Consider the following 23896-nt stretch of genomic DNA (forward strand, 5'->3'; position numbering starts at 1 on the left):
TTCACTTTCAGGCCTGGACGAGCTTCTACGATTTTGGTTCGGGCTCGAGTTTTAGTTTCAGGCCCGTTAACAATTCAAACAAAATTCCGGTGGTACATAGCGATACAAAAAGTAGTCAGGTGGTATGCGATAAGTACTAGGTTGAGAATACCTCGCTTACACAAACTGGACCGCTGGCACTTTCTTTTACGGTGCTATAATGTTGTGTCGATATAGTTGCTTCTATAAGGCTAGTTGTTACAGCAAATAATAGTTGAAATTCCAGTTGTCCTTATTAGCAACAACTGCTGGAATTTGTCCCCACAAAACTAGTCTGATGTTAGATTGTCAAAGTTTCTTTTCTTTGTGCACTTTAATTACTGGAACAAACTTGATTTGTACAAAGTTACTTTACGAATCCATTAAATTAACGGTGATTGACAACTGAAGCACAATGACAACGGGAGAAATCGGACACAAAAGTATTTTGATCACAAAGAGTTTGACAAAAGACGTGGAGCTTTTCCCAAATCACGTTTGTGTATATTTCAGAAACATCTGATTTGAAATCGAAATCATCCTAGGTTCGAACCACACAAAAATAAATATTAAAGCAAATAAAATAATACCATTAGTACCAAACCACACTCGGTTTCAAAATCTTTAAATCTTCCAATATGTTTACTTGGAAAGTGTGCCTGTTGTAGAATCTCTATTAAGATAAGGGATCTTTTTAAACGAACTTCTATTGTACTTTTCCTATCCCAACCTTACCTTTATGACTGACGCGCATGTACAATGGATAAGGATCGAACCATAAACATAACCACGGTCATTACGCGTTGAACTTGAACCACCTTGTGGGTGCAGAATAATATTTTGAAAACAATTTTTTAGTAAATAAGCAGTTGCTGTCAGACGTACTGATACTGTACTAACGGAGTGATAAATCTTTCAGCGCCAGTTTGTAGCGGCATTATGTTTTTGTTGCTTTATTAGAACTTGTGTTTTACAAATTGCAATTGTCTTGATAACGCATTTATGCATTGAAAGTCGTATATTTTACAATAGCAATATACTCAAAGAACAGAAATTGTTGGAACACATTTTCGACTTGGTGACGTACAACATCCGAAAACCTCAACCTTGGATTTAAACCTTGTGAAACATAAAACAAAAATTACTTTACATTTCATCTTAACTGATACTGGTCAATCTGGCGATCGCCTACTACAAAGATGACATGTGCAGCATACGAGGCAGGCAACGGTGCTTATGATTGGACTTTCGGCGGATTCTACACTGAGTCTGCGTAGCTCAGTTGGTAGAGCGAGAGTCCCGGAAAGACTCCTGTCGTGCGTTTGAATCCCACCGCAGGATAGACTTTTCTAGCCCACGCCTTGCCATGTGGTGGTGAATGCTTGGTGACCGGCTGATTCGGTATGGCGCCTTCAATGGGCCTGGCGTACTGTGATTTACTTTACAGTAGCATCAACTATCATTGTTTCACATTTAAATCAATTTGAGAACTAAGTTAAAATGTTATTGCTACAAATATTGAATGGAAATTTCCCATCACGGGACAATTTACCAAAATATCCGAATGAGCAACGTCTTTTTTGTTGTCTGTTGAGCATGTAAGACAGTGATGCTCACGGAAACCTGCTCATTGCTCTGTATTTTATTGCATGTTGTATTTTAGCGAATTAATTGTCAAAATCATTGCATGGCAATCAGTTGATCGTTTTACCCGCGAGCTGACGTTATAACAGCATTTTTTTTCGTCTTGCTATAGCGGTTCTTTTGGTTTTGATTCAAGCAATTGCCATCCAAGCTAAATATATGAAACCTATTATGCGTTAACCTTGAAATGTTTTGTGCGCAAACAATTACTTTTTTTGAATTGCAATGGAATGAGGAAAATATATGATAGAAGTGACTATTAAGATGAACGTAAATTCATAACTGGGATCAGGCCTAAAGCGTCTATGCAGACCAGCGATCACTCACGAAACACTCATATATAAGTCACAGTGCACCAGGCAAAGGCTTTATACCAAATCAGTCGGTCACCAAAAATTCCCATTTAACAAGCCGTAGGCTAGTATGTTTGAACGCACGAGAGCATCTAGCCTGCGGTTAGGTTTGAACGCACGACAGGTCGCGAGATTTTTAAGCCTAAAAGGGCCTTGCCATGAGGAAATGCTGGGTGACTGGCTGATTCGGTATTACAACGCCTTCTATGGCGTATTGTGATTTAGAAGTGACTCTGATATATTCTACATCAGGGGTCGGCAACCTTTATTCTACTGCGGATCGTTTTTGGGCCGCGGCCCGGCGGTTGCCGACCACTGTTCTACATAGTTTACAATTTAACCCTTTATATGAAACAAGGTGTCCCCACGCGAAACTTAAGTTGTGTCCCTCTGTTACCATTGTGACATAATTCATTCATACATTATGTCGTTTTTGCTTGCCAATAACATACGTTGGAATATTAAAATGACGATTTGCTTGACTTACTTTTGTTCGTCAAAAGAAGATCGTTTGTATGTATCTTTCATACAAAGTGTATTTGTTGTTTTAAATGCCTTTTAACAATGACCATAAAATTCCCGTGTGACAATTTACTGTTTATTACCGTTTGTCTTTACCTTTTGTTTTCTGAGAGTGCAAGAATTTATGAAGGACACGATATCGGTTCGCGAAATGAGAAACACACTCGCAAATGTCAAACCTTGGTGTCTCCAACAAGTCTCGACAAGTATCTGCTTTAGAAATTGCCAAAGCACAACATCTATGGAGTTTGTTTTCATACCCTAATCAAAACTAAGTTTGTTTCTGTTTTGTGCGGGACTATCACAACATTAATAAAAATGGATGGGTAGATCACAAATGCACTGAAAGAACTTGCTAGAAGACTGACAATACTCATAACGCCAAACACTTAGGGCACGTACAATGAATTTTGTCATTGAAAAGTTACCAGTGGTTTCCAATGATCTTTTTCGTGTGATCATATTACTATCTGGTATTTGACAAAGACGCTAGTACAGGGATGGCCAACCGGTCAAAGCCTAAGAGCCATATTTTTTATTGTGTTACCACAAAGAGCCACATTATACACATAGGCACATTTGTTTAATGCCTCGTCTCTTCCTCACACACAGAGACCTGTGCTTGCCAGATTTATTCTAAATATCGCACACCAACAAGATAATGACACAATTTGATTTGTACAGACCACGGGTCAGTCATTTTAAACAAACCGCACTGTCTCTCACACAAAACTCTCATTTCAACGAATCCCACAAACAAAAACATATGAATTAAAATATCCTTTTTTTTTCTCATTCTATAAATGGTGAGATTCATATCTGGGGAATTGCTATCTGGTGAAATCGAAAAACATTGCGGGATTTTCATCTAACGCGCATGCGCCCCAAACTTAGGCGCCGAGTTTTACAAAAATGCAAAGTGGCGAAACTAAATTCATGGCGACGTATCTAATGCATTTACCACCAACAATCGCTAAATTCAAATCCAAGACAAACTGCCCACAAAATATAACGTTCGTCATAACCCGAAAAACAACGGAACGAAGCAATATTTACTATGAAACACATTTGTTGTAAATATTGTTGCTTTGTGACTCATTCGCATTGTCCGCAACAATGAGCAACCATTCATTGTCAACAATTGAATATATGCCATCATAAACAAGCCATTTGCCACATAAAGTTGCCGCTTTGAGGCAAGGTTAGAGCCATACCGATAATACGTTTGTTCAAACGCAAAATTAATGCAGCTTTGCCGGAAAATTTAACGATTTTTGTACCAGATCGTCACATACTACCCAAAATATACACAGTGCCCCCCAAACTTCGGCAACGACGTAAGAGCCGCATAAAACCAGGCGAAGAGCCGCATGCGGCTCGCGAGCCGCGGGTTGGCCACCCCTGCGCTAGTATGTGATGCACGTTAGAAGGGGCCTGTTTTTCAAGTAATTTAATCTGCGTAACTTGAGCCATGTAAAGTCACATACTGTCACAGCGAAGGTGTACTTAGTACGTTTGAAAAGCTCAATTGTGATTTTGTGTTAAAACCTGGTGCAACGGACGTATGTTAAAAATTGGAAAATGTGCTTACTTAAACAAACGCTTAAAATAAACACATGTGACCTCGAAATCTATTGATAAATCGAAAGCTTGTTAACAAATCGGGTAGCAGAAAAATTGTACAGAATAACCCATATCTACAAGCTGCAATTTTTTGACGATGATGAACAGGTCTTTTTTTTACTATGATATAAAATTAGGACATCGTTTCAAATTTTATCGGGTAAAATGCTATATAGGTGCTGTGGGTGCAGACTTGTGTTTTGCTTTGTTTGTGATGTTTTTAAAACCGCGAGCTTTATCTTTATGGCTAGTCAGATGAAGTGTTGGCTGAACCAAATGTACATACGTTAGTCTATTTTTATTTTGCATGCGTCGTATCAAACACCTTGTATGTAAGGATACGCATGATCAATAGTTTGTCAACCAAGGCTAAACATTTGTTATGTACTGATTTTCATTGTTTTGCCGCTGGAGTTTTCAGTGACAAACGTATGTTAACCAAGTGAGTTAATGTATAATGGCATTTTCCAATGGACATGCAGATTTGGTAATTTGTGTCTTACCGATAGCTTGTGATTTTGTTTGATCATATATACAGCATGGCTTTTTGAGTTTTATTTTTATTTTTAATGTCAAATAACGAAAGAACTGTAATTAGAGTTTAAACTAGCTTGCTACATGTGAAACGATTAATAAATTGGTCAAAAAATCTTTGAATGCAGATGCAGGCCGGTACAAAATATCCAAAATCGTATTTTGTAAAATAGTAAAACGATGAATCCCGCTATTAGTTTCATAAACCCCTATTGCGCCAACCTTCAGGCAAGGTAAATGACAAACGGTGTCGGTGAGATATTTGATACCATTGTTATTCCGTCCGCATCAGGTTTGAAAAGAGAAAACAAAAGCCAACAAACAAGACACTCACATCAACAAGCTTCTGACCGTGGGCAAGCGTGCGCTTGGTAACATTTTCATGAGGCCTCAACTATTGTGTTGTTAGCTTTTTTCAAATTATTGATGGTAAAAATAGAAGCCCTAATTTTAAGTCATTAATATCATGTAATAAGCAACATTATACCCAGTAATTTGCAACATTTAAATTCCACAATTATAAACTAGTTGACACATCTGGTCTAATGTAGGTTACAAAAATTAAAAAAATGATATGTGGCTTTTCAATACCAATGCATACTTTGTTGCACTAAAGCAGTGGTTCTTAACCTGGGGTTCGTGGACCCCCAAGGGGTCCGGGATATGGTTTCAGGGGGTCCACGGAGGGAAATATGTTAAGTAGCATTAACCAACAGAAAAATATTTTTTAAGTTTTCTTAACGCTGTTTATTACCCAAAAACAATTACTTTTTGTGATTGTCTTCCCTATTGTGACATCATAACACACATGGACAATAGACTTTATGGGACAAGTAATTTCTGAAGTTATATACAACCAGAAATATTATTAATTCGATGCGTTGGCCACTACAATACAGAAACGTCATTGATTTTAATGGACTGTGAGGGCGGATTTAAATGCTTCACAAGCATGACAGGGTATAATGCAGGAAACGTGAAGCATAAAAAGACTTATGGTAAGTTGCATTGAAGGTCCGCAGACTTACAAAATTCACAAAAGGGGTCCGTGACTACAAAAAGGTTAAGAACCACTGCACTAAAGGATGTCGTAACATTCATCGTGTTAAAGCGATCGTGAAGCACAGAATGGAGACACGAAGTCAGAGCGCTTTTAGGTTTTTGGTCTTGCAATTTTGTGAGGTGTTTTTTTAACGTTACCAAAGGACCCATAATTTGATTCCCTTTTCGCCACACCTCTCTGACGTTGACGTACCTGCTAACGTGCGTTACAACTCTTACATTTTTTGGTCAACATGTGGTAAACAAATCAAATTGTTTAATGGTGAAAATAAGTGATATCACTGACGATGGCATGAGCATTTGCCGAATATAAAGCATGTCGCTTTTTACGTCTATTTGGGCCGTTATTTTCACCATTAAACTTATAAACAGATCCGTATATAGTGTTCCAAATCAAATTGTACTTTTTTAGCAGTAATGATTAACCCACTGTAACCGAACTACAATTATGAGTGAAGTGCCATCCATTAAAAACGCCAAGAGGCAACTTTCTGTGACTTTCTTCGATATTAAGCTATGTTGTGAGGGTCTTGCATCTTTGTTTGTCGAAAATGAAGCCGAGGCGTCCTCGAGTAGCAAACAACCGAAAGGGGAAAATTTCACAGAATGTCTTTTGACTCAATTGGACGTATTTTACCAACATCTCTGGCGTACGTGGTGGAGTATTCCGACGATTACCTGGTTGTGGAAATCGTGGATACTTTACTGAACGTAGACGTTGGTGTGGTTTTCAATCCTCACACTCGACACGACATCAATGATGCGTTAAAGAACAGGGGTCTTGCCAAAAAATCTGTCTGTCTCACTAGATTCTGCGATAACTGTTTGTACCTCATTTGCAATAGAATCTGAAGTCTTTCCGTCGAGTTGTACAAGAACCCTCTGTGGTGCATCTTCATCTGCAGCAAGTGGATCTTTTTGACTCCTGTTTAAAAGGATTTAATGTTGCTTTAAAAAAGTGTTGCACCCAAAGCCGCCGAGTTTTACAAAAATGCAAGGTGGCGGGCATAAAATATGACGTCACTTTATGTGACGTCACTAATGCGAGCAACCACAAGAACTCAAATTCAAAGCCAAACAAACTTTCCATAGAATGCAACGTTCATCAAAAACAGAAAAAACATATGCTTTTAAAGAATTTGATTTAAAGAATTTCAGAATTAATGCAGTCTTTCAATAGTCAATGACTCAATGTTTAACAGGTTTTGTAGAGATAAAAATACTAACCGATGAACCAACTGAAATGTAACTGACTTCTTCTTGTCAATAAACGGCTTTTTGCTGCGACGTGGCTAAAATAGAAAATTGTAAATCAGACCAACTGACTTATCAAAGAATCAAGCACAGAAAACCAAATTTAGCCAATAATAAAACAACCGTTAATGAAGACTTACCATAGTTAAATAAACACAAATCGATGAGAAGCTCCTTACGAGCAAACTTTTGGTTTACAAGTCAAAAAACAAAAACAAAATGAGAAAAAAAACACCACCTATGAAAATAAACATGTGTAGTCATAGAAATCACACAAAAGATGAAGAAATATTTCTTTGTGGTTGTGTAGGCCAAAGCCAATTTAAAGAAAATAACCAACATTTAACAACATAGTACAAAAGACAAATAAGAAAGCACGTTACTGGTGTAAATGTATGTATTATATCGCTCTCAGCAGACGCTTGAGTTTTTCAATTACCAACAAGGCACGTCAAAGGGGCTTTTCAAAAGACGTCTCGTGAATCCGCATTCGTAATAAAAAAGAACAAAATACTCGATAAGACTCAAGTTACTTCTGGTATAAAAAACAACAACTAAAAATGACTCTGCACCCCATGACCTAGCTAAATTGGCAGCGTTTATTGTTTTGTTTTGTCTGTAAAGATAGCTATTTCTATTTGGGTTATGGAAGCGAGGTTGAGATTATGGAAGTCTTGTTCTTTTTGTAGTTCGGTTCGTTGCGGCGTTTCTGTTACGTTTTCGGTAAAGTTTATCAGTTCTGATCGTTATTTTCTAATGTTTCAATAGAACGAAATAGAATTGAAAAGTATTAACTCGGAACTTGTAACTGTGTATCTTTTTTTTTGGCAGAATGGAAGTTGTATAAATGCATTTCTCCACTCAACTTTTGTCCTTTTGCATATGTAACCCATACACGATACACCTTTATGTTTTTTTCATGTAGTCGTCATACTTGTTTTTGTATTGTTGTCATTATTTGCAAGTTTATCAGAGAAGCAAAGTAAGTAGATTTAATTTTATTGTGATGAGAATTAGGTTTTAAAGAATGTGTAACCTCGTTTTGCTCTAAGCATGGAAACACCTATTGTAAAAAATATATATCAAGGATGTAACCAGCACGATAAGTTTCAGTAAGCAAAAATCTGGGATGAGACCTTCAAATTTAAGTAATAATAGATGGAATTGATAATGTTATGCTGTAAAGCAGGCCTACAAAAGGTGCCTACTTGATTTAGACAAACAAGGTATGTTATAAAACTTTTAATTAACCACACGTATGCCTTTTCGGGCACCATCTTTCTTGAGATGTTAGATGAAACTTTACCTGTTCATTCAATTACCTTGAATAATTCTTAACGATCCTTTGTGGTTTTGCTTGTTCTGGCCTTTGAGGAGAGACATTCCCACCGATGTGCATCTTTTGATTGGTGGTTGCCACAGCATGTCGCATCAGGAAAAAGTAGCAATCAGTATCACAAAAACTTTTTTACTCGACTTGGTTCATTCCAAATCACTTGTAGACCAGGATAATAGCATTGACTGCATGCATATTTTGATGCACACACTTAGAGGAAATGGTTAAGAGTTTTTTTTTGCAATCGCAAATGACAAACTTCAATTATTGTTCACCATTTCTTGAATATCAAGCATAGTTGCCCTATGCTCTTGATCAAAAAATGATTCACAAATCTTCTACAACAGGTAAATTCACAGCAAGTGCGGAGATAACTTAAATTTGGGTTGTTTTCTTGAAAATGGCGGATATCTTGGGGAGTGTGCTATTTTTAATCCCAAGTTTGAAACTCTTTGGCCATAAATGTTGCAACTGCAAGTCTCCATAACTTTGCAGTAGATTACATCTACATTGGAATTTATGGGTTCGCCCAACTGAAGGTCTGTGATCCAAATTCGGTGTTTGCCGAGCTCGACCTTCAGATCCGGGAGACCCAAGCAAAACTCGAAAAACATGTACGACAAATGCAACATTTTGCAAATGTTCGTGCTTTTATTTTATCACTGTATATAAAAACAAAATACTATAGATCCGAGAATATTAAGATGGGTTTAAACCGTGTTTTGTTGTTTGGATGGAACACCTTATAATTTGTTCAAGAACAAGCTGACAGATAAAAGCGAGGTTTTGGCTCGATGTTTACAACATTAAAGTTTCGAACATTGGAAGCAATCACTTCACAGAAGAAGCGGAGAATCTCATCAGTTTAAAATCTCCAGCACATGTTTGGATCTAAATGGAAAGTAAAACTATCACGCAATGGCTATGGATGTACATAAACAACGCGAAAACGTAAAAGTGTGATAAATTTTACTAACTGCTGCACGCTATTTATTTAAAATGCTGGCAACGCAGAATTTTGTCTAAGTATTTCTATTTTGTTGACTGAACTAATCAGTAAACGCTCTTGCTCGGTATGTCTGTCAACTTTGATTCTAGGACAGCGGTTCTCAACCAGGGGTCACTGGGGTCCAGATACACGCACTAAGAAACAGTAAGCCATTTTCTTTTTTATGCGTATAATTGAGTGTGTGTTGCAAATAACTTTATTCCCTAATTTAATCGACTGTTTCACACACCATTTGTTTATATTGAGGTTTTTCACTATACGGTTTCTTGTTTAAAGCCGAAATTAGTACCGAACTGCAACACGATTTTGTCATTTACATTTTTAAGGGGGTCACAGGTCTTACACTTACAGGGTTACTTAAAGGGGGCACGAGGCCAAAAAGTACTTTTTGGGGGCCAAGGTCCATGAAAGGTTGAGAACCACTGTTCTAGCCATTAGAAAGGTATAATTTCTTGGCTTTTCAGGGAGTAACGAGACCTAACCAAATAACAGGACTTTAACTGACAATACCTAGTCATATGCATGTTGGAAAGCAAAACACAAGAAGTTACTGAACAGCAGGTCTAAACAATACAGCCGACACTCAAGCATCAACAACACCAAGCTCTTGACCACAAAAGAAAAAAAAACATGCGGGAAGAGCAAGTGCCCTGTACTAGGATCAAAGTTATAATAACAAAAATATTAGCCTACTACTTCTACGGCCTGTGCAACGAATGGTAGTTAAGAGAACCAAACGCAATATTCATTTTTTTACACAGCAAACACACTGCACAAGGCATTGCGAAATGTGGTCAACACTATAAAAGTGTGCAATAGATATTTCTTCATTTCTGGAACGTAATTGCTGCCGTATGACGTTTGCCGCGCTAATAGCGATGTTAAAGAGCGGATGTGTTGCTAATAACCAACTATAAACACGCAAACTACGGTACAAAATGTTATACATACAGCACTTATTAAAAAAAGTTCGCGATGGTAATTGGTGGTGAACTCATCGTAAACGAGGCACGAAATGAATTGCCGAATACGCACTTACAGGTGCAAACAAAATACAACCTTGTGACATTGTTTGGCAACAAAACAAAATCGCAAAAGACGAAAGCTGCTGGTGAAGAACACGCTATAACTAGGCTACAATACAATATGTTTGACGATATATTGTTAATGGCTGAGATCTCCGTTGGTAGAATCAACATGGGAAACAAAGATATCAGTCGAAGACTTATTCAGGACCATAGTGATAGTTGTTTGTGATGTTGACGTTTTCGCCTCCAACAGCTCCTCCTGTCACATTTCCATTCAATCCAATATCTGGCGGACAAACAATAATAAAACTGTCTATTGCTTGGCTTAAATTGAAAAATTATTAGAATTGAATCGTTTGGTAGGCAAATCACTATATTTCATATTTTTGATTTTAGTGCTACAAAAATTTTGGGAGGGGCCAAATGATTTGTTGTCTAATACAACTTTTTGCTAACGCTCGGCGTGCTTTTACCAAACACGTGACTTGCCAAACTGTGGTTCGACTGGATAGCCAAACGCTATATTGATTTATTCCATGTCTGCATAAATAAAAAAGCATGGATTTCGCCTTACAACTTGGTGACAAAAGTCATTTTTGGTAATAAATATATTCCTTTGATAGTTGAGAGACGAAACCACAATGATGAGCGACGACACTACACTAAATTAAAGTTTATCAATTTACAACTTTGAAAATTTGGGAGGGGCCATATGGCCCCTCTCTGGCTACGCCACTGCTACAACTTACTTTGTCCAAATCCCAACGAGCATGTTGAATGAACACGAGACTACAACAACAACGAACGAGTTAACATATAAAACTATGTTGGCTATACTAGCTGACAGAAATAAGTTACTTAAAGCCAATACAGTTAGACAATTAAGTTTGACAATTCAATATTACGTTCACATTATTTTAACATTACTAATTTGAAGACAGTTCTCATTGTTTGTAGAAATGAGCCCCTTTTGAATATCACCAACCACAAAATTCTGCTTTCAAAACGATATGAAAATCAAAAACCAGATGTTTTAGTTGAAACACTTCCCAACATAATACGATGATATGTTATTAACAGTTGGATATTGTGTTCTTAATCGCACTGGTTTTTTTCATTTTTTATAAATCACTGAAAAACACCGAATCACAACCAAACTTATAAAAAAGAAACAAACATTGCACTTTACCCTTGTTGTGTGAGGAAAGGGGTTGGTAAAAAAACTTCCACTGCCATGTCGACCGTAAATTGATTTTCCCTTTAATGACTTTATGACTACATGGAATGTATAGTCACTTCCAAGTGGTTTTCGGCGATGAAGAACAATTTGTATCTGTGTATATGACTTAACAAAAAAGTTCTCAAGTCGCTGACAAGACATGGTGCATTCAATTTCTCTGGGACACTTTTCCAAGCACAATTCCGCATCACTCGTTTTTGAACTGCACAAAAAAATGTGAGCTTTTCTGAGATTTTTCAGTTATATATTTTTACCTTACCTAACCAGGATAGTGTCTCTCAAAACCTCTTCCGTATAAAATTGATCTTCATGACTGCTAGTGCTGTTGTATAATCCAATATTGTCAATCACTGATATTTTTAGCAACTTTTTGTCAGCACCTAGTTGATTGTCGTGTACGATTTTGCAAACCAATAGCTTTTCTTTTTTGCATCTAAAAAGTGATTTTAGAAAGTCCATTCGATACCTAAAAGTATTTGCAAGTATATGTTAGTGAAAGGTACTTGGGTCCATATATAAAACAGAATTATTGGTTATGTTAGTCGATTTAGGAAATGCCGATCAGTTGAATTGGCAAAACTGAACTATGAACGGCAGTTAAATTCCTTGAAGAGATCTCTTATAGAATTACTTTTCACGGCAAATTCGAAAATTATTATCACAGATTATTGCAATTGTCGACATTTACCATGTTTTTCTCCTTATTTCGCGAAGGTATGTTATCAAGTACAAAAAAAGGGTTGATGCCATGACACAAGAAGGGACAAAGAGTATACAGAATCTTTTTCTGGTTTAAGCGCGGGTGCCTTTCTTGGATTTTTTGGTTGGTTTCTTTTTCGTTTTATTTTTTATTTTGCATGCGAGTAGTTTGACGCAAAGGAATGCGAGAGTTCACAAAACATTTTGGCGTTATTTGGCGCAGCAAAGACAACAATAGAACACGTTTGTCGATGCACAAAACACGACTGAGTGAAAAACATTCATACCATGTAAAGTGCGTAGTTGTAAACTGGTGTTGATGTTCATTTTTGTGAACCAACGTCCCAACATCTTCCCATTTCAAACCGTCGTTGCTGCATTTTATCTGTAAAAGCAAATTACGAACTGTTAGCGTTAACTATAAAAAATCGCTTTAAATTATTTTTTTTTACTTACCACTACAGGCTGTGGTTGATCGCATATAAAGCAATTGGGCAGAGATATGGATATTTCCTTTTGGAAGTTTGTATTGTAAGGTCTGCATTCCAACGTCGGGGAGATTTGATCCTAAGAAATGTAAGCTACTGTGAGGTCCAAATTTAGTAAAAATGCGTACAAAAAAACGTTCGTAATGCAGTTAGTTGACCATAACGTCGTAATTTGCATTACTGTACTTTTTTTGTTTAATCATGTGCAGTAGTACTACTGTCGCATAAATGACGACCCCAATCGAATATACTCATAGCAGCTCTATATTTGTTAAAGCCAGTATGTCACCTAAAATGAACCAGTTTTCGTGAGTATGTCTATACAATTTTGCTTACGGAATTGTCTTCCGTTCCGTAGTAGGAGGTGACGTGAAGAGACACCTCCTTATCAGTGGCACCTGTGGGTATTTTAACACGGCATCCAACCACATTTAGTTCTGCTCCGGCGGTTCCACATTTCTCGGACGTGTCGTTAATGAAATCAAACGTGCGCTAAAATTACAAATGACGGTACCTACATTTGTTTATTAACTGCATCTGGTTATGACTTACTCGTTTTCTCAGAGCTACCAATACTTTTTCCATTTTTTTCTTTCCAGATTTTGTAATTCCCCAACCCCAAGATTCACGTGCTGTTGTTTCGTATTCTTTGATGTTGTACAGACATGATGCAATCGCGTCCATTCCTCTGTTTCCAATGGCATTACCACCCAAAAGCAGTGAACCTATCTGTTTGTTAAGCATTGTTTGTTAAGTGTTATTTTAGCCTACGTCCAAATTGGGCTCTTAAATCACAGGGTCACAATGTTCTACTTTTTGTTTAATAAATTTGCTTAGAACATTACGTGTGTGTCTTTGGTTACACAGAGTTTGCATTAATCTTCTATCTTAAACCCTGGAACAGCCTGTGAGACATGTACATCACAACTTACCTCTTCTGTTTGTTCACAGACTGCTGACGCTAACCCTATCGCTCCATCGCTTTTGCATCCGCACCTGCTCAAGTCAATTTCATCGACTTTGTGCAAACAACTCGATGTGTGTATAATTCCTTCATTTCCCAAATCGTTTCCGCTCAAAATCAACTTTTCCATCTATTTAAGTATAGGTTATTTACAAACAGTGTACATTTTTGTTAACATGTTTATGAAATAATTACTGAAATGATAGTACGCCAGGCGTAGTAAAGGCGTAATACCAAATCAACAGGTCACCGAGCTTTTACCATATGGCAAGGTGTATGAGGCTCTAAAAATCTAGCCTGTGGTGGGATTCGAAACCACGACAGGAGTCTTTCCGGGACTCGCGCTGTACCAACTGAGCTATCAGGCTCAGTGAAGAATCCGCCGAAAGTTGAATCACAATCACCGTAGCCTGCCTCATATGCTGCACATTTCAGTTTCGTAGTTGGGGATCGCCAGATCGATCAGTAAACAGTTGACTTTAGACATAGATGAATAGCTGGGATAAGCCCTGAAGCGTCGATGCCAACCAGCGATCTGCAGCGATCACCGCAGGTCTGCATCGACGTATTACTGAAATGTTTCGTTTTACCTAAAGTCAGTCTTGCACAGACTCAATGTTTACTTACTCTGTGTGGCATTACACAAATAGAAGTTGCAATGACTTGTGCACCTTTGCACGTAACATGGCAGTTACTCAAATCCAATTGCTTGAGATTAAACAAGCATTCCGAAACACTGAAAGCTCCTTCATCTGATAAAGGATTTCCAGCGATATTCAATCCACACATCTGTTAGACATGTTTGGTAGGTTTTGATTAGGTTTGGTCGATTAACCACATAAACGTTTTTGATGGTCAAATTAACAACCGCCTTTTGCTGTTGTATATGTCAATATTTTGCTAATCGTGGTTTACATCATAGGACCCTCAAATAATCACGATAAATAAAGATTAGAAATTAACTCCTCTAGAGAAAAATGTCGGGAGTTGTATCAAAACATTTTCGGAACACTATCATCTTTCGTATGACTGGTTAAAGGTTTTCCAAACTTATGTATGCGCATAAATTTACTTTGCACAAAGAAGTGCCCTACCCGAGATTTCCGTTTGATGACAGATTCACAAAAGTTTGTGGCCCCAACTTTCGTTATTTCGCAACCTTCGACATCCAATCGCTCGATTTGATGAGCACTGTTTGCCAGGAATTTTATTCCATCGTCGTATATATTGTTTCCCGTCAAATTTAGTTCTTTCAACTTAAAAACAGCAGATACGGCGCATAAATATGGCGTTTTCAACTTTCAGTTATGTAAATCTACATTATTAACTTAAATTCACCTTGTTATAAGTGTTCACAAGCATATGTGCTGGAGATTTTTTTCGCACAACAATATCAATGAAAGATTTCTACTAAACTTACTGGACTTGCAAGCTTCTTCAAAGCAGTGGTCAAATGCTCTGCCCCACATGCTGTCACTGCATTAAACATTAAACACAGTCCTTCCAAGTTACCTAAGCAATTTGACAAATGTTCTACTCCAACATCGTCGATGGCATTTCCATACAAATCAAGTTTGATCTAAAAGCAACGCATCAAGGCCTATACTCCCTAAAACTGTACAACAATCTGTTTCGTTGCCTCACCTTGTTTGGTAGTTTGATAATTGCAGAAGCGAGGATTTTACAACCATTAGTGGCAATTCCACAACAAATTAATCCGAGTTCTTGGATGTTAAACAAACATACTTCAATCAAGTTTAGGTGTTCGGATATATCGGACTCTTTGAATGTAAGGTTCTGCAACTAGAAAAAGGTGGTAAGATCTAATACTGGAAAACACACTCACCATTTTCCTACTGGTTTGGGAAGGTTAGAAATTCCATTAGCAAGAATTTGAATTAGATTACCCTCCAAAGGACAATTGTCAAGAACAAGTTGACTGACATAATGCAAAATCTGGATTAAAACCAAAGTAGCTGGTCTATCCTGTGATCCAAAACAAAAACTGCGGGGTTACTTTTTTAGGTTATCCTAAAAAAAAACTTACCAACTTGCAGTTAACAAACGATATTGAGTGTTTCTTTTCTGAGACTTTCAATAATGATAAAATACCTGCCAAGACCGAGGCCGAAACAATTTCAAAACAGCCTTCTTTGACATCTATGTTGTCAGGAAGTACTTTGACTAAGTTTTCTGTAAATTGATGGTTCTGTGCCTCGAACTCCAGCTCACACAGAAAACACATGCTGATCTGTTCTTGATGTAAACAAGAAACAAAGGTATCCACTTTTATTCGTATTTGATCTTTGTGGCTGTTTGTGATTTTGGCGACAATTGGTGCAAGTTTAGGATTTAGTAGCCCGAATAAGAATCTAAAAAATCCCCTTTCTTCTTTGTCACTTTTTGTATCCCGATTCTGGCAGAGAGAAACTAGATGCTCCATCAATATTTGAAACTCGTTGATTGGCAGCATTTGAAGTGCGTAGAGCGCGGCAAAGTATTGCTTCCAATCGTTGTTTCGAAATGTAGGTGGATTTGATTTGAGAATTGATATTTTGAAACCTGCCGAATCATCTTGGTATTGTTCGCAAAAATTGTCAAGCTTTCTGCACTTGCCAGATGCTGGAATTGGCAATGATAGATCCTTGGCTAAAACTAAATCCCATGCAAATGCCATGATGTGTTCTAAATTTGAGAAAATATCTTTCTGCATGATCTCAAGCAGGACCGTTAATATTTCGGTTTGGGTAGTAAAATCATTGTTTGGCAGTTTACAAACCACATACGCAGTGACTTCTTGGAAGAATTCATTGTCGCACAACTGATCAAGTACTGGATTTTCTTTCAAAAACTGTGTAAATAATTCTTGTCTTTCGTTTTTATCAGTCATTTTATTGTATCATGCGATAGACTGATATTGTCTTTGAAGTAGATTCTAGGAAAAAAATGTCATCACAAATCTATAGGGTTGCAGCTGCAATGCACAACAGTGTCGACGTTTTAAATCCCCCAGTCCTCTTTTGGACCACACACCTCAATGTTACCTTCGCATAAGGGACTAATTATAACTTTATTGATTTGCTTTCTGCTAATGTACACATAACTGTATAATGCCTTACTACCTTCTTAGCAACAGCTACTAATATTTGCCTCCACAAAACCAGCCAAATGTAAAATTGTCAAAGTGCCTGTTCTTTCCACATTATAATAACTGAAATGAGCTTGTTTGCATAAAGTTCATCCAAAGCTTCTGTCAGAAGCTCATCCAAGCTTCTGTCTGCAATATCCACTATGTTGACATGGAAAGTGTGCCTGTTGTAGAATCCCTATTTTGATAAGTCAACGGTTTCAAAAGAACCTATTATACTTTTTCTATGCAAACGTTACCTTCATGATTGACACGCCTGTACAATGGATAAGGAAAAATAAACATAACGACGGGCGTTACGCGTTGAACTTGAACCAACTTGTGGGTGTAGAATAATGTTTTGAAAAAAAATTCAGCAAATAAGCTGTTGTTGACAGGCATACTGTATTATAACGGAGTGATAAATCTTCCAACGCCAGTTTGTAGCCGCACTATGTTTTTGTTGCTTCGTTGGAACTTGCGTTTCACAACGTGCAAATATCCTGATAAAGCCATCTTCTACGGAACGTAAAAAAGTCGTATATTTTACGCGGATACACCAAATACACCTCAAGGGTTCGAACCTCTCAAAATAAAATAAAAATAATTTTACTGTCGCAGCAACCAATTATTGATTCAGACATTTGTTTCTCCTTGGGAGGCTTACGCCAAATGAGTCGGGTACGTGGATTGATTTAACTTACGTTTCCAAAAACATGAAAGTCGTAAAAGTTTAAGTCGACAAACACTGGTACTGACAAAAGTTGACAAAAGTTGACAAAATTTTGAGATTTGTCGGGAACGGATAAACCAATGTGAGTCAAGATGAATAATAATCTAATGGGAAAAGGCAGTAATATTATTATTATTTACACATTATTTATTACTATATATTTTCAAAAATCAAACCTTTAATTTTATATGTAGCTCAACAGGGTTTGTGCATAATCGGGATTAGAGACTAGAAAAAAAATTTAGTGCACCAAAACCCGGTATCAGTCTGAGCAATTGTTTTGATAGCTTGTTTTTAAATTTATTGAGCTGGAACGATTAATCTGCGAGACTATAGGCGTCACTAAATCTTTTTTTAAAGCGGGTAGGATAATTTGAATAATGACGCGCGATGGGCCCAAGTTTACATGGCCTGACGTAGCCTATCGATTTGAACGGTATCGCCAAGAGCTCATCGTCTTTCTACAAAATAATTTACATTTTTCCTAAAGTAAGGTGTACATCAATAATCATATTATTCTGTTACAGTATTTTAGATCAATGTTTTCCAAAATAGTTTTGCCCGCGTCCAATTTAGCCACCTTAATGCCTAAATATTAAGAAGTTTTACGCACTTTTTCTGGGTAAAACTTTGAGGTGTTGTTTGATCAAATCGCAAAACTCGGTTCTGAAATTCTATTCTGCAGGGAAACGCAGGTAATTTCTGATAAACCTTGGTGACAAATGCGAACATTTTATTTTTAAATATTAATTAAACTAACTTCTCGTGTGGTAAAGCGTAATGTGGAACGTGTTTGTTGTTTCTGAAACGGATAAACATACAAACTGCATCCAACTTTGGATTGACACCTAAGATTCTTTTAAATTGTTTATCTTGGATTGTTAAAAAATTTTTGCAGCAGTCACAGACCTCACCCGAAATATCCCAGTACACTAAGCCTGTGTAGCCCAGTTGGAATAGTCCCCAAATATATCGTGCGTTCGAATCCCACCTCATGTCAGATTTTTCCAGCCTACCCCTTGTCATTCGGGAATACTCGGTGAACGGATGATTCGGTATGGCGCCTTTAAAAGGCCCGGTGTGCTATGATTTAGTTTAGAGTGTGCCACGATCGCTGGTCTTATCAACGCTTCAGGGCTGACCCCAGTTTGAATTTATGTTCATCTTTAAGCTCACACGCACGTACACAACCACGTTGGGAATTTAAACATTATAAACCATTTATCGTTTGTTTGGCGCAATGGTTTTTAAATTTTTCACAATGAAACTATTATTAAAACGCTGAGGCTTGTGCTCATGCGGTTGACTGTTTCTAAGGTTTAAAGGGCTTTATAAAATCGTAAATAGCAATAAGTTAGCATCGTAACGTGTTGTAATAAAAACAAGCAGTCATAACATTTGCATACAAGTAAGTGGTACCTTCAAATTTTACATCATATAAAGAATTGTTAGCTTGTGCCACTGGGCCGGTAAGTAGCGGCGTTTACATGTAAGAGGATTCAAATGGAGATTCCTATCATGCGTACTGCGACATGGAGACCGATGGGGGCGGCTGGACTCACATCGCCAGTGTACATGAAAATAACCCAATTGGCACAGGCCGTTGCTCTGAGGGAGATCGCTGGTCGTGTGAACGAGGAAGCTCCCCTTGTTACCCGAAAGGAGATGACACTTGGGCCAAGATGAACACCTTCGGTGAAGTGCAGTGGGCGACAAGTGATGATTACAAAAATCCCGGCTATTACAACATCGACGCCGCAAACTTGATGATTTGGCATGTAAGATGTTTGGTAACCCATTTCAAGATGATCACGTAAATTTCTGTTTTATTTTGATGTGTAGGTTCCCAACAACACGCCATTGGAGAATTGGAGAAATGAATCCTACCTACGATATCGCACAGAAAATCGCTTCCTTTTTGATTTTAAGACAAAAACCTTCGGCGAGAAAGGCATATTCTATTTTTCAAGTCTATCCTGTAGAGTCTGGTGTTTATTTGTGGCCGGAAGATCTCGGTCCACTTGAGCCAGTTGTGTACGATGCTGGTTCTATAGATGACCTTGTTTCTCACTATGGTTCACGCACTCAGCAACACATTACTCCAGGGTTGGGCAACTTTTATTTATGTTGACGTTAGTAGTGGATGTTAGCGTTAATGGAGTTTTAGTTTATTTACATATTTACAGTTGTTCGTAATATGACATGTAAAGTATAACTGTAAAAAAAACGTTTTTGAAAGACTGCGTGGTATTTTTCTCACGTTTTACGCCTTAAACTTGTGTTCGTAAAAGATTGAGGGTTTCGGCCGAATCACAAAAAAATATTCGGCCGAAACCGAATCTTTGCGAAAATGACCGATTCGGTCGAATAAATTCGGCAAACCGAATTTTCAGCACATCTCCACCTTTTAGCAGTTAGGTAATGTCAAGCTGATAGTCTAGCGGCTCCCGTAAAAGCATTAAAAACTTTGCTATCATTTCCGACATGCTGATGGCAACAACTAAGACGAAACCGCGAAACATACTGGACGTAAGTTGTATGTGACAATTTTATTGTTTGCTGCTGTTTTTCGCATACAAACTTGTTTGCGCATGGTAACTGTTCAAGAGCTGTAACTGGGTATATTTGGATTTGAACCTGAAAAGCTCCGTTCCACCTCGATTCAAATGAATTGAGACAAAGAAATGGAATTTGACAAGTCGGTCACGCGATGCTGTTGGGCACTACGGCGACAAGTGCAGGCCAATGTACTAAAAAGTGCATAACGGCATGTTTTTGTTGCGTATTGATGGCAAACTTTCAAAGGCAAAACCCTCGCACTCTAATAAATAAAACTTTAGTATTTTTACCATAATATTCATTAGTGAATAAGAAACTATGACGCACAATTTTGTCACACCCAGCGCAAATCCTACTTATTGAAATAAATTGTCAAATAAAACCCTATTTACACATGGAATAGTTACATTTACCAGTGTAAAGTTAAGGCAAAAATGTGGCTTGTTTAACATTACACCCAAGTGCAGTCAACGTTTAAGTTTGACCTCGTGAAAATACAGGTGAACCTGAATTCCGCTTGTTCTACATACACTGTTTTAGATGCAGACATTTTGTAAACATACGAATCCATGATAAAACTCAACGTCGATCAGGCGTGGTTATTAGTAATTCCGGGTGATTTTTAACCACGATTGTTCTTCCGTAACATATGATAAACACTTAAAACAAACGAAATTGTTCCAAATCGCACGTTGTTGTTAGCGGTTAGACCACATTTAAAAGGAAATTGTTTACCACTTTAGTCCATTAAAATGATAACATTAGATAAACTAAACTTGACCTTCAAACCGACAACTCCTAAAGCTTTGATTCAGGCCACATTTTAAAAGTTACTTTTTGTATTTTTTGCCCTGTAGTTAGCGGTGTGTAAACTTTTAGAAAACAAGACTACTACGGTGATCTTATTCAGATACCACTACTTGCCTTTCCTTATCTGAAGCTTTTGCACAGATTTTCACTTTTGTTTATATGTGCCCTTTGCTAAAACTCTTATAAACCCAGACATAAGTATCTTAACGAAATGGACAATCTATTATAACGTCTCAGCATTAACACGCCTTTTAGGTTAGGTAGGAAGGGCTACATTACGTTGCGACATTTTAAAACGAAAAATATACGGTTTATAAATCCACGTCTGCTCCTTTCTAGACAGAGCGACACAAAAAACAACTGCCACGTCAAATATCATAGATAGCTACACAGGGGGGCGCCACAGAGTGTGTGACGTATTAAATATCTAATGCAAATACTTTAAACAACGTGCCCGTACATAAAGTTCACAATCCACTCTTATCAGTTCATGTGGTAAATCAACTAATTTAAACTGAGCGCAAAATTCTGTAGGTCAGACCAAGAGTGCAATTTAACAGCGACATCATCTAACTTCAAATACTGTTGCGGAAAAACGTGGAGCCGATGGCGAACCCGCGTCATAATTCAAATTATCCGACCCAATTTATAAAAAGGTTGGTTGACACCTACTCTTTAATCGTTGCAGCTTAAAAAAATTAAAAAGGAGCTATCAAAGTTATTGCTCAAACTGGTACCTGGTTTAGTGCATTATTTATCACTCCGGTAGTACAGTACGTCTGACAGCAACAGCTGATTTGCTGAAAATCAGTTTTCAAAATATTATTCTAAACCACAAGCAAGTATTTCAAGTTCAACGCGTGACGCCCGTGGTTATGTCTATTTTTCCTTATCCATTGTACAGGCGCGTTAGTCATGAAGGTACGGTTTGGATAGGAAAAGTACAAAAGAAGTTCGTCTAAAACAGGTGCCCTATCTAAACAGGGCATCCGAACAGTAAATATAATGGATATTGCAGACAGAACACTGAGAGCCGTTTGGTACCAGTATTGTTTTCTTTTTTGTGTTCTTTTATGTGGTTCGAACCCAGGATGACTTCGATTTCAAACCCGATGTTTTCTGTCGGTATATAGGCAAAGTAGCTAAAAGAAAAGTTCCTGTTGTTGCAATTTGCAAATTTGCAAAGATTAATCTTAATGCAGCTAGCTAGAGCATGCCGGTCACGATTATTCAGTTTTAAGCCAAAAATTTCAGAAGCCTATTTGACTAAGTATATAGCGATCGCAGGGCAATGTTAAAACGGTTAGATTTTCAGGATGCTTGTATTTGCCCCACATCACTTGCCTTAAAAGGTGACGATTGAAAATAGTTATTTTATGCTTCACAGGCATTAAAAATAATGAAGTGCAAATATTCCTTCATTTCACTGCAACAGATTTCGCTAACTATATACCATTTGATACATTTTTCACGAAAATTAGTAAAAAAAAACAGTTGTGTTGTATATGAGCAGAACAAATATACCCCGACGAGTGACAAAAGTCCAAATTTATCGAACGTTTATGCCAATCACCACCACCACCACCACCAGTCAGCAGTATGTGTTGCAAATTGTTCGTAAGATCTCAAAAATCCCCTTGATTTCATATAAAAGTTATTTTGAAATACAACATAACGTAAGTTTCCCAACTCAAATATACACAAACGTGATTTGGGAAAAAGCCTCATGTCTTTTGTCAAATTCTTTGTGATCAAAATACTTTTGTGTTCAATTACTCCCATTGGCATTGTCCGTCAGTTGTCAGCCATCAAAACAAACTTTACGCAAACAAGCTCATTTCAGTTATTAAAATGTGGAAAGAACAGGCACTTTGACAATTTTACATTTGGCTGGTTTTGTGGAGGCAAATATTAGTAGCTGTTGCTAAGAAGGTAGTAAGGCATTATACAGTTATGTGTACATTAGCAGAAAGCAAATCAATAAAGTTATAATTAGTCCCTTATGCGAAGGTAACATTGAGGTGTGTGGTCCAAAAGAGGACTGGGGGATTTAAAACGTCGACACTGTTGTGCATTGCAGCTGCAACCCTATAGATTCAGACAATATCAGTCTATCGCATGATACAATAAAATGGCTGATAAAAACGAAAGACAAGAATTATTTACACAGTTTTTGAAAGAAAATCCAGTACTTGATCAGTTGTGCGACAATGAATTCTTCCAAGAAGTCACTGCGTATGTGGTTTGTAAACTGCCAAACAATGATTTTACTACCCAAACCGAAATATTAACGGTCCTGCTTGAGATCATGCAGAAAGATATTTTCTCAAATTTAGAACACATCATGGCATTTGCATGGGATTTAGTTTTAGCCAAGGATCTATCATTGCCAATTCCAGCATCTGGCAAGTGCAGAAAGCTTGACAATTTTTGCGAACAATACCAAGATGATTCGGCAGGTTTCAAAATATCAATTCTCAAATCAAATCCACCTACATTTCGAAACAACGAATGGAAGCAATACTTTGCCGCGCTCTACGCACTTCAAATGCTGCCAATCAACAAGTTTCAAATATTGATGGAGCATCTAGTTTCTCTGTGCCAGAATCGGGATACAAAAAGTGACAAAGAAGAAAGGGGATTTTTTAGATTCTTATTCGGGCTACTAAATCCTAAACTTGCACCAATTGTCGCCAAAATCACAAACAGCCACAAAGATCAAATACGAATAAAAGTGGATACCTTTGTTTCTTGTTTACATCAAGAGCAGATCAGCATGTGTTTTCTGTGTGAGCTGGAGTTCGAGGCACAGAACCATCAATTTACAGAAAAATAATGTAGATTTACATAACTGAAAGTTGAAAACGCCATATTTATGCGCCGTATCTGCTGT

At 37.5% G+C, this 23896-nt stretch overlaps 3 protein-coding genes and 1 pseudogene across 3 annotated transcripts in view; 1 reads left to right on the forward strand and 3 right to left on the reverse strand.

Annotated features, from left to right (window-relative positions):
* Positions 1-7236, reverse strand: part of LOC145227840 (protein LTV1 homolog) — a 46836-nt gene extending 39600 nt beyond the window's left edge. The window contains exons 1-3 of the mRNA XM_080092763.1: positions 7151-7236; positions 6984-7048; positions 6588-6681 (exon numbers count right to left, since the gene is read on the reverse strand). Coding sequence (XP_079948889.1) covers positions 6588-6681; positions 6984-7048; positions 7151-7153 — 162 coding nt within the window. The 5' untranslated portion in view covers positions 7154-7236. The remainder of the gene's footprint in view (positions 1-6587; positions 6682-6983; positions 7049-7150) is intronic.
* Positions 7237-10490: 3254 nt separating this feature from the next.
* LOC145230573 (uncharacterized) lies at positions 10491-11785 on the reverse strand. Its single transcript, XM_080096021.1, has 3 exons — positions 11573-11785; positions 11133-11172; positions 10491-10669 (listed from the first exon to the last, which is right to left on the reverse strand). The coding sequence occupies exons 1-3, from the start codon at positions 11762-11764 to the stop codon at positions 10581-10583; spliced, it is 321 nt and encodes a 106-aa protein (XP_079952147.1). The 5' UTR covers positions 11765-11785; the 3' UTR covers positions 10491-10580.
* Positions 11786-11878: 93 nt separating this feature from the next.
* On the reverse strand, positions 11879-13477 carry LOC145229619 (uncharacterized). Its single transcript, XM_080094961.1, has 5 exons — positions 13363-13477; positions 13147-13302; positions 12779-12889; positions 12610-12707; positions 11879-12089 (listed from the first exon to the last, which is right to left on the reverse strand). Exons 1-5 carry the CDS (start codon positions 13393-13395, stop codon positions 11879-11881), a joined length of 609 nt encoding a protein of 202 aa, XP_079951087.1. The 5' UTR covers positions 13396-13477.
* A 5689-nt stretch (positions 13478-19166) lies between these two features.
* On the forward strand, positions 19167-19765 carry LOC145229620 (intelectin-1 pseudogene; annotated as a pseudogene).
* The last annotated feature ends 4131 nt before the right edge of the window (positions 19766-23896 follow it).

The sequence above is a fragment of the Phallusia mammillata genome, chromosome 5, assembly GCF_965637545.1.
Source record: "Phallusia mammillata chromosome 5, kaPhaMamm4.hap1.1, whole genome shotgun sequence".
Classification (NCBI taxonomy): Eukaryota; Metazoa; Chordata; class Ascidiacea; order Phlebobranchia; family Ascidiidae; genus Phallusia; species Phallusia mammillata.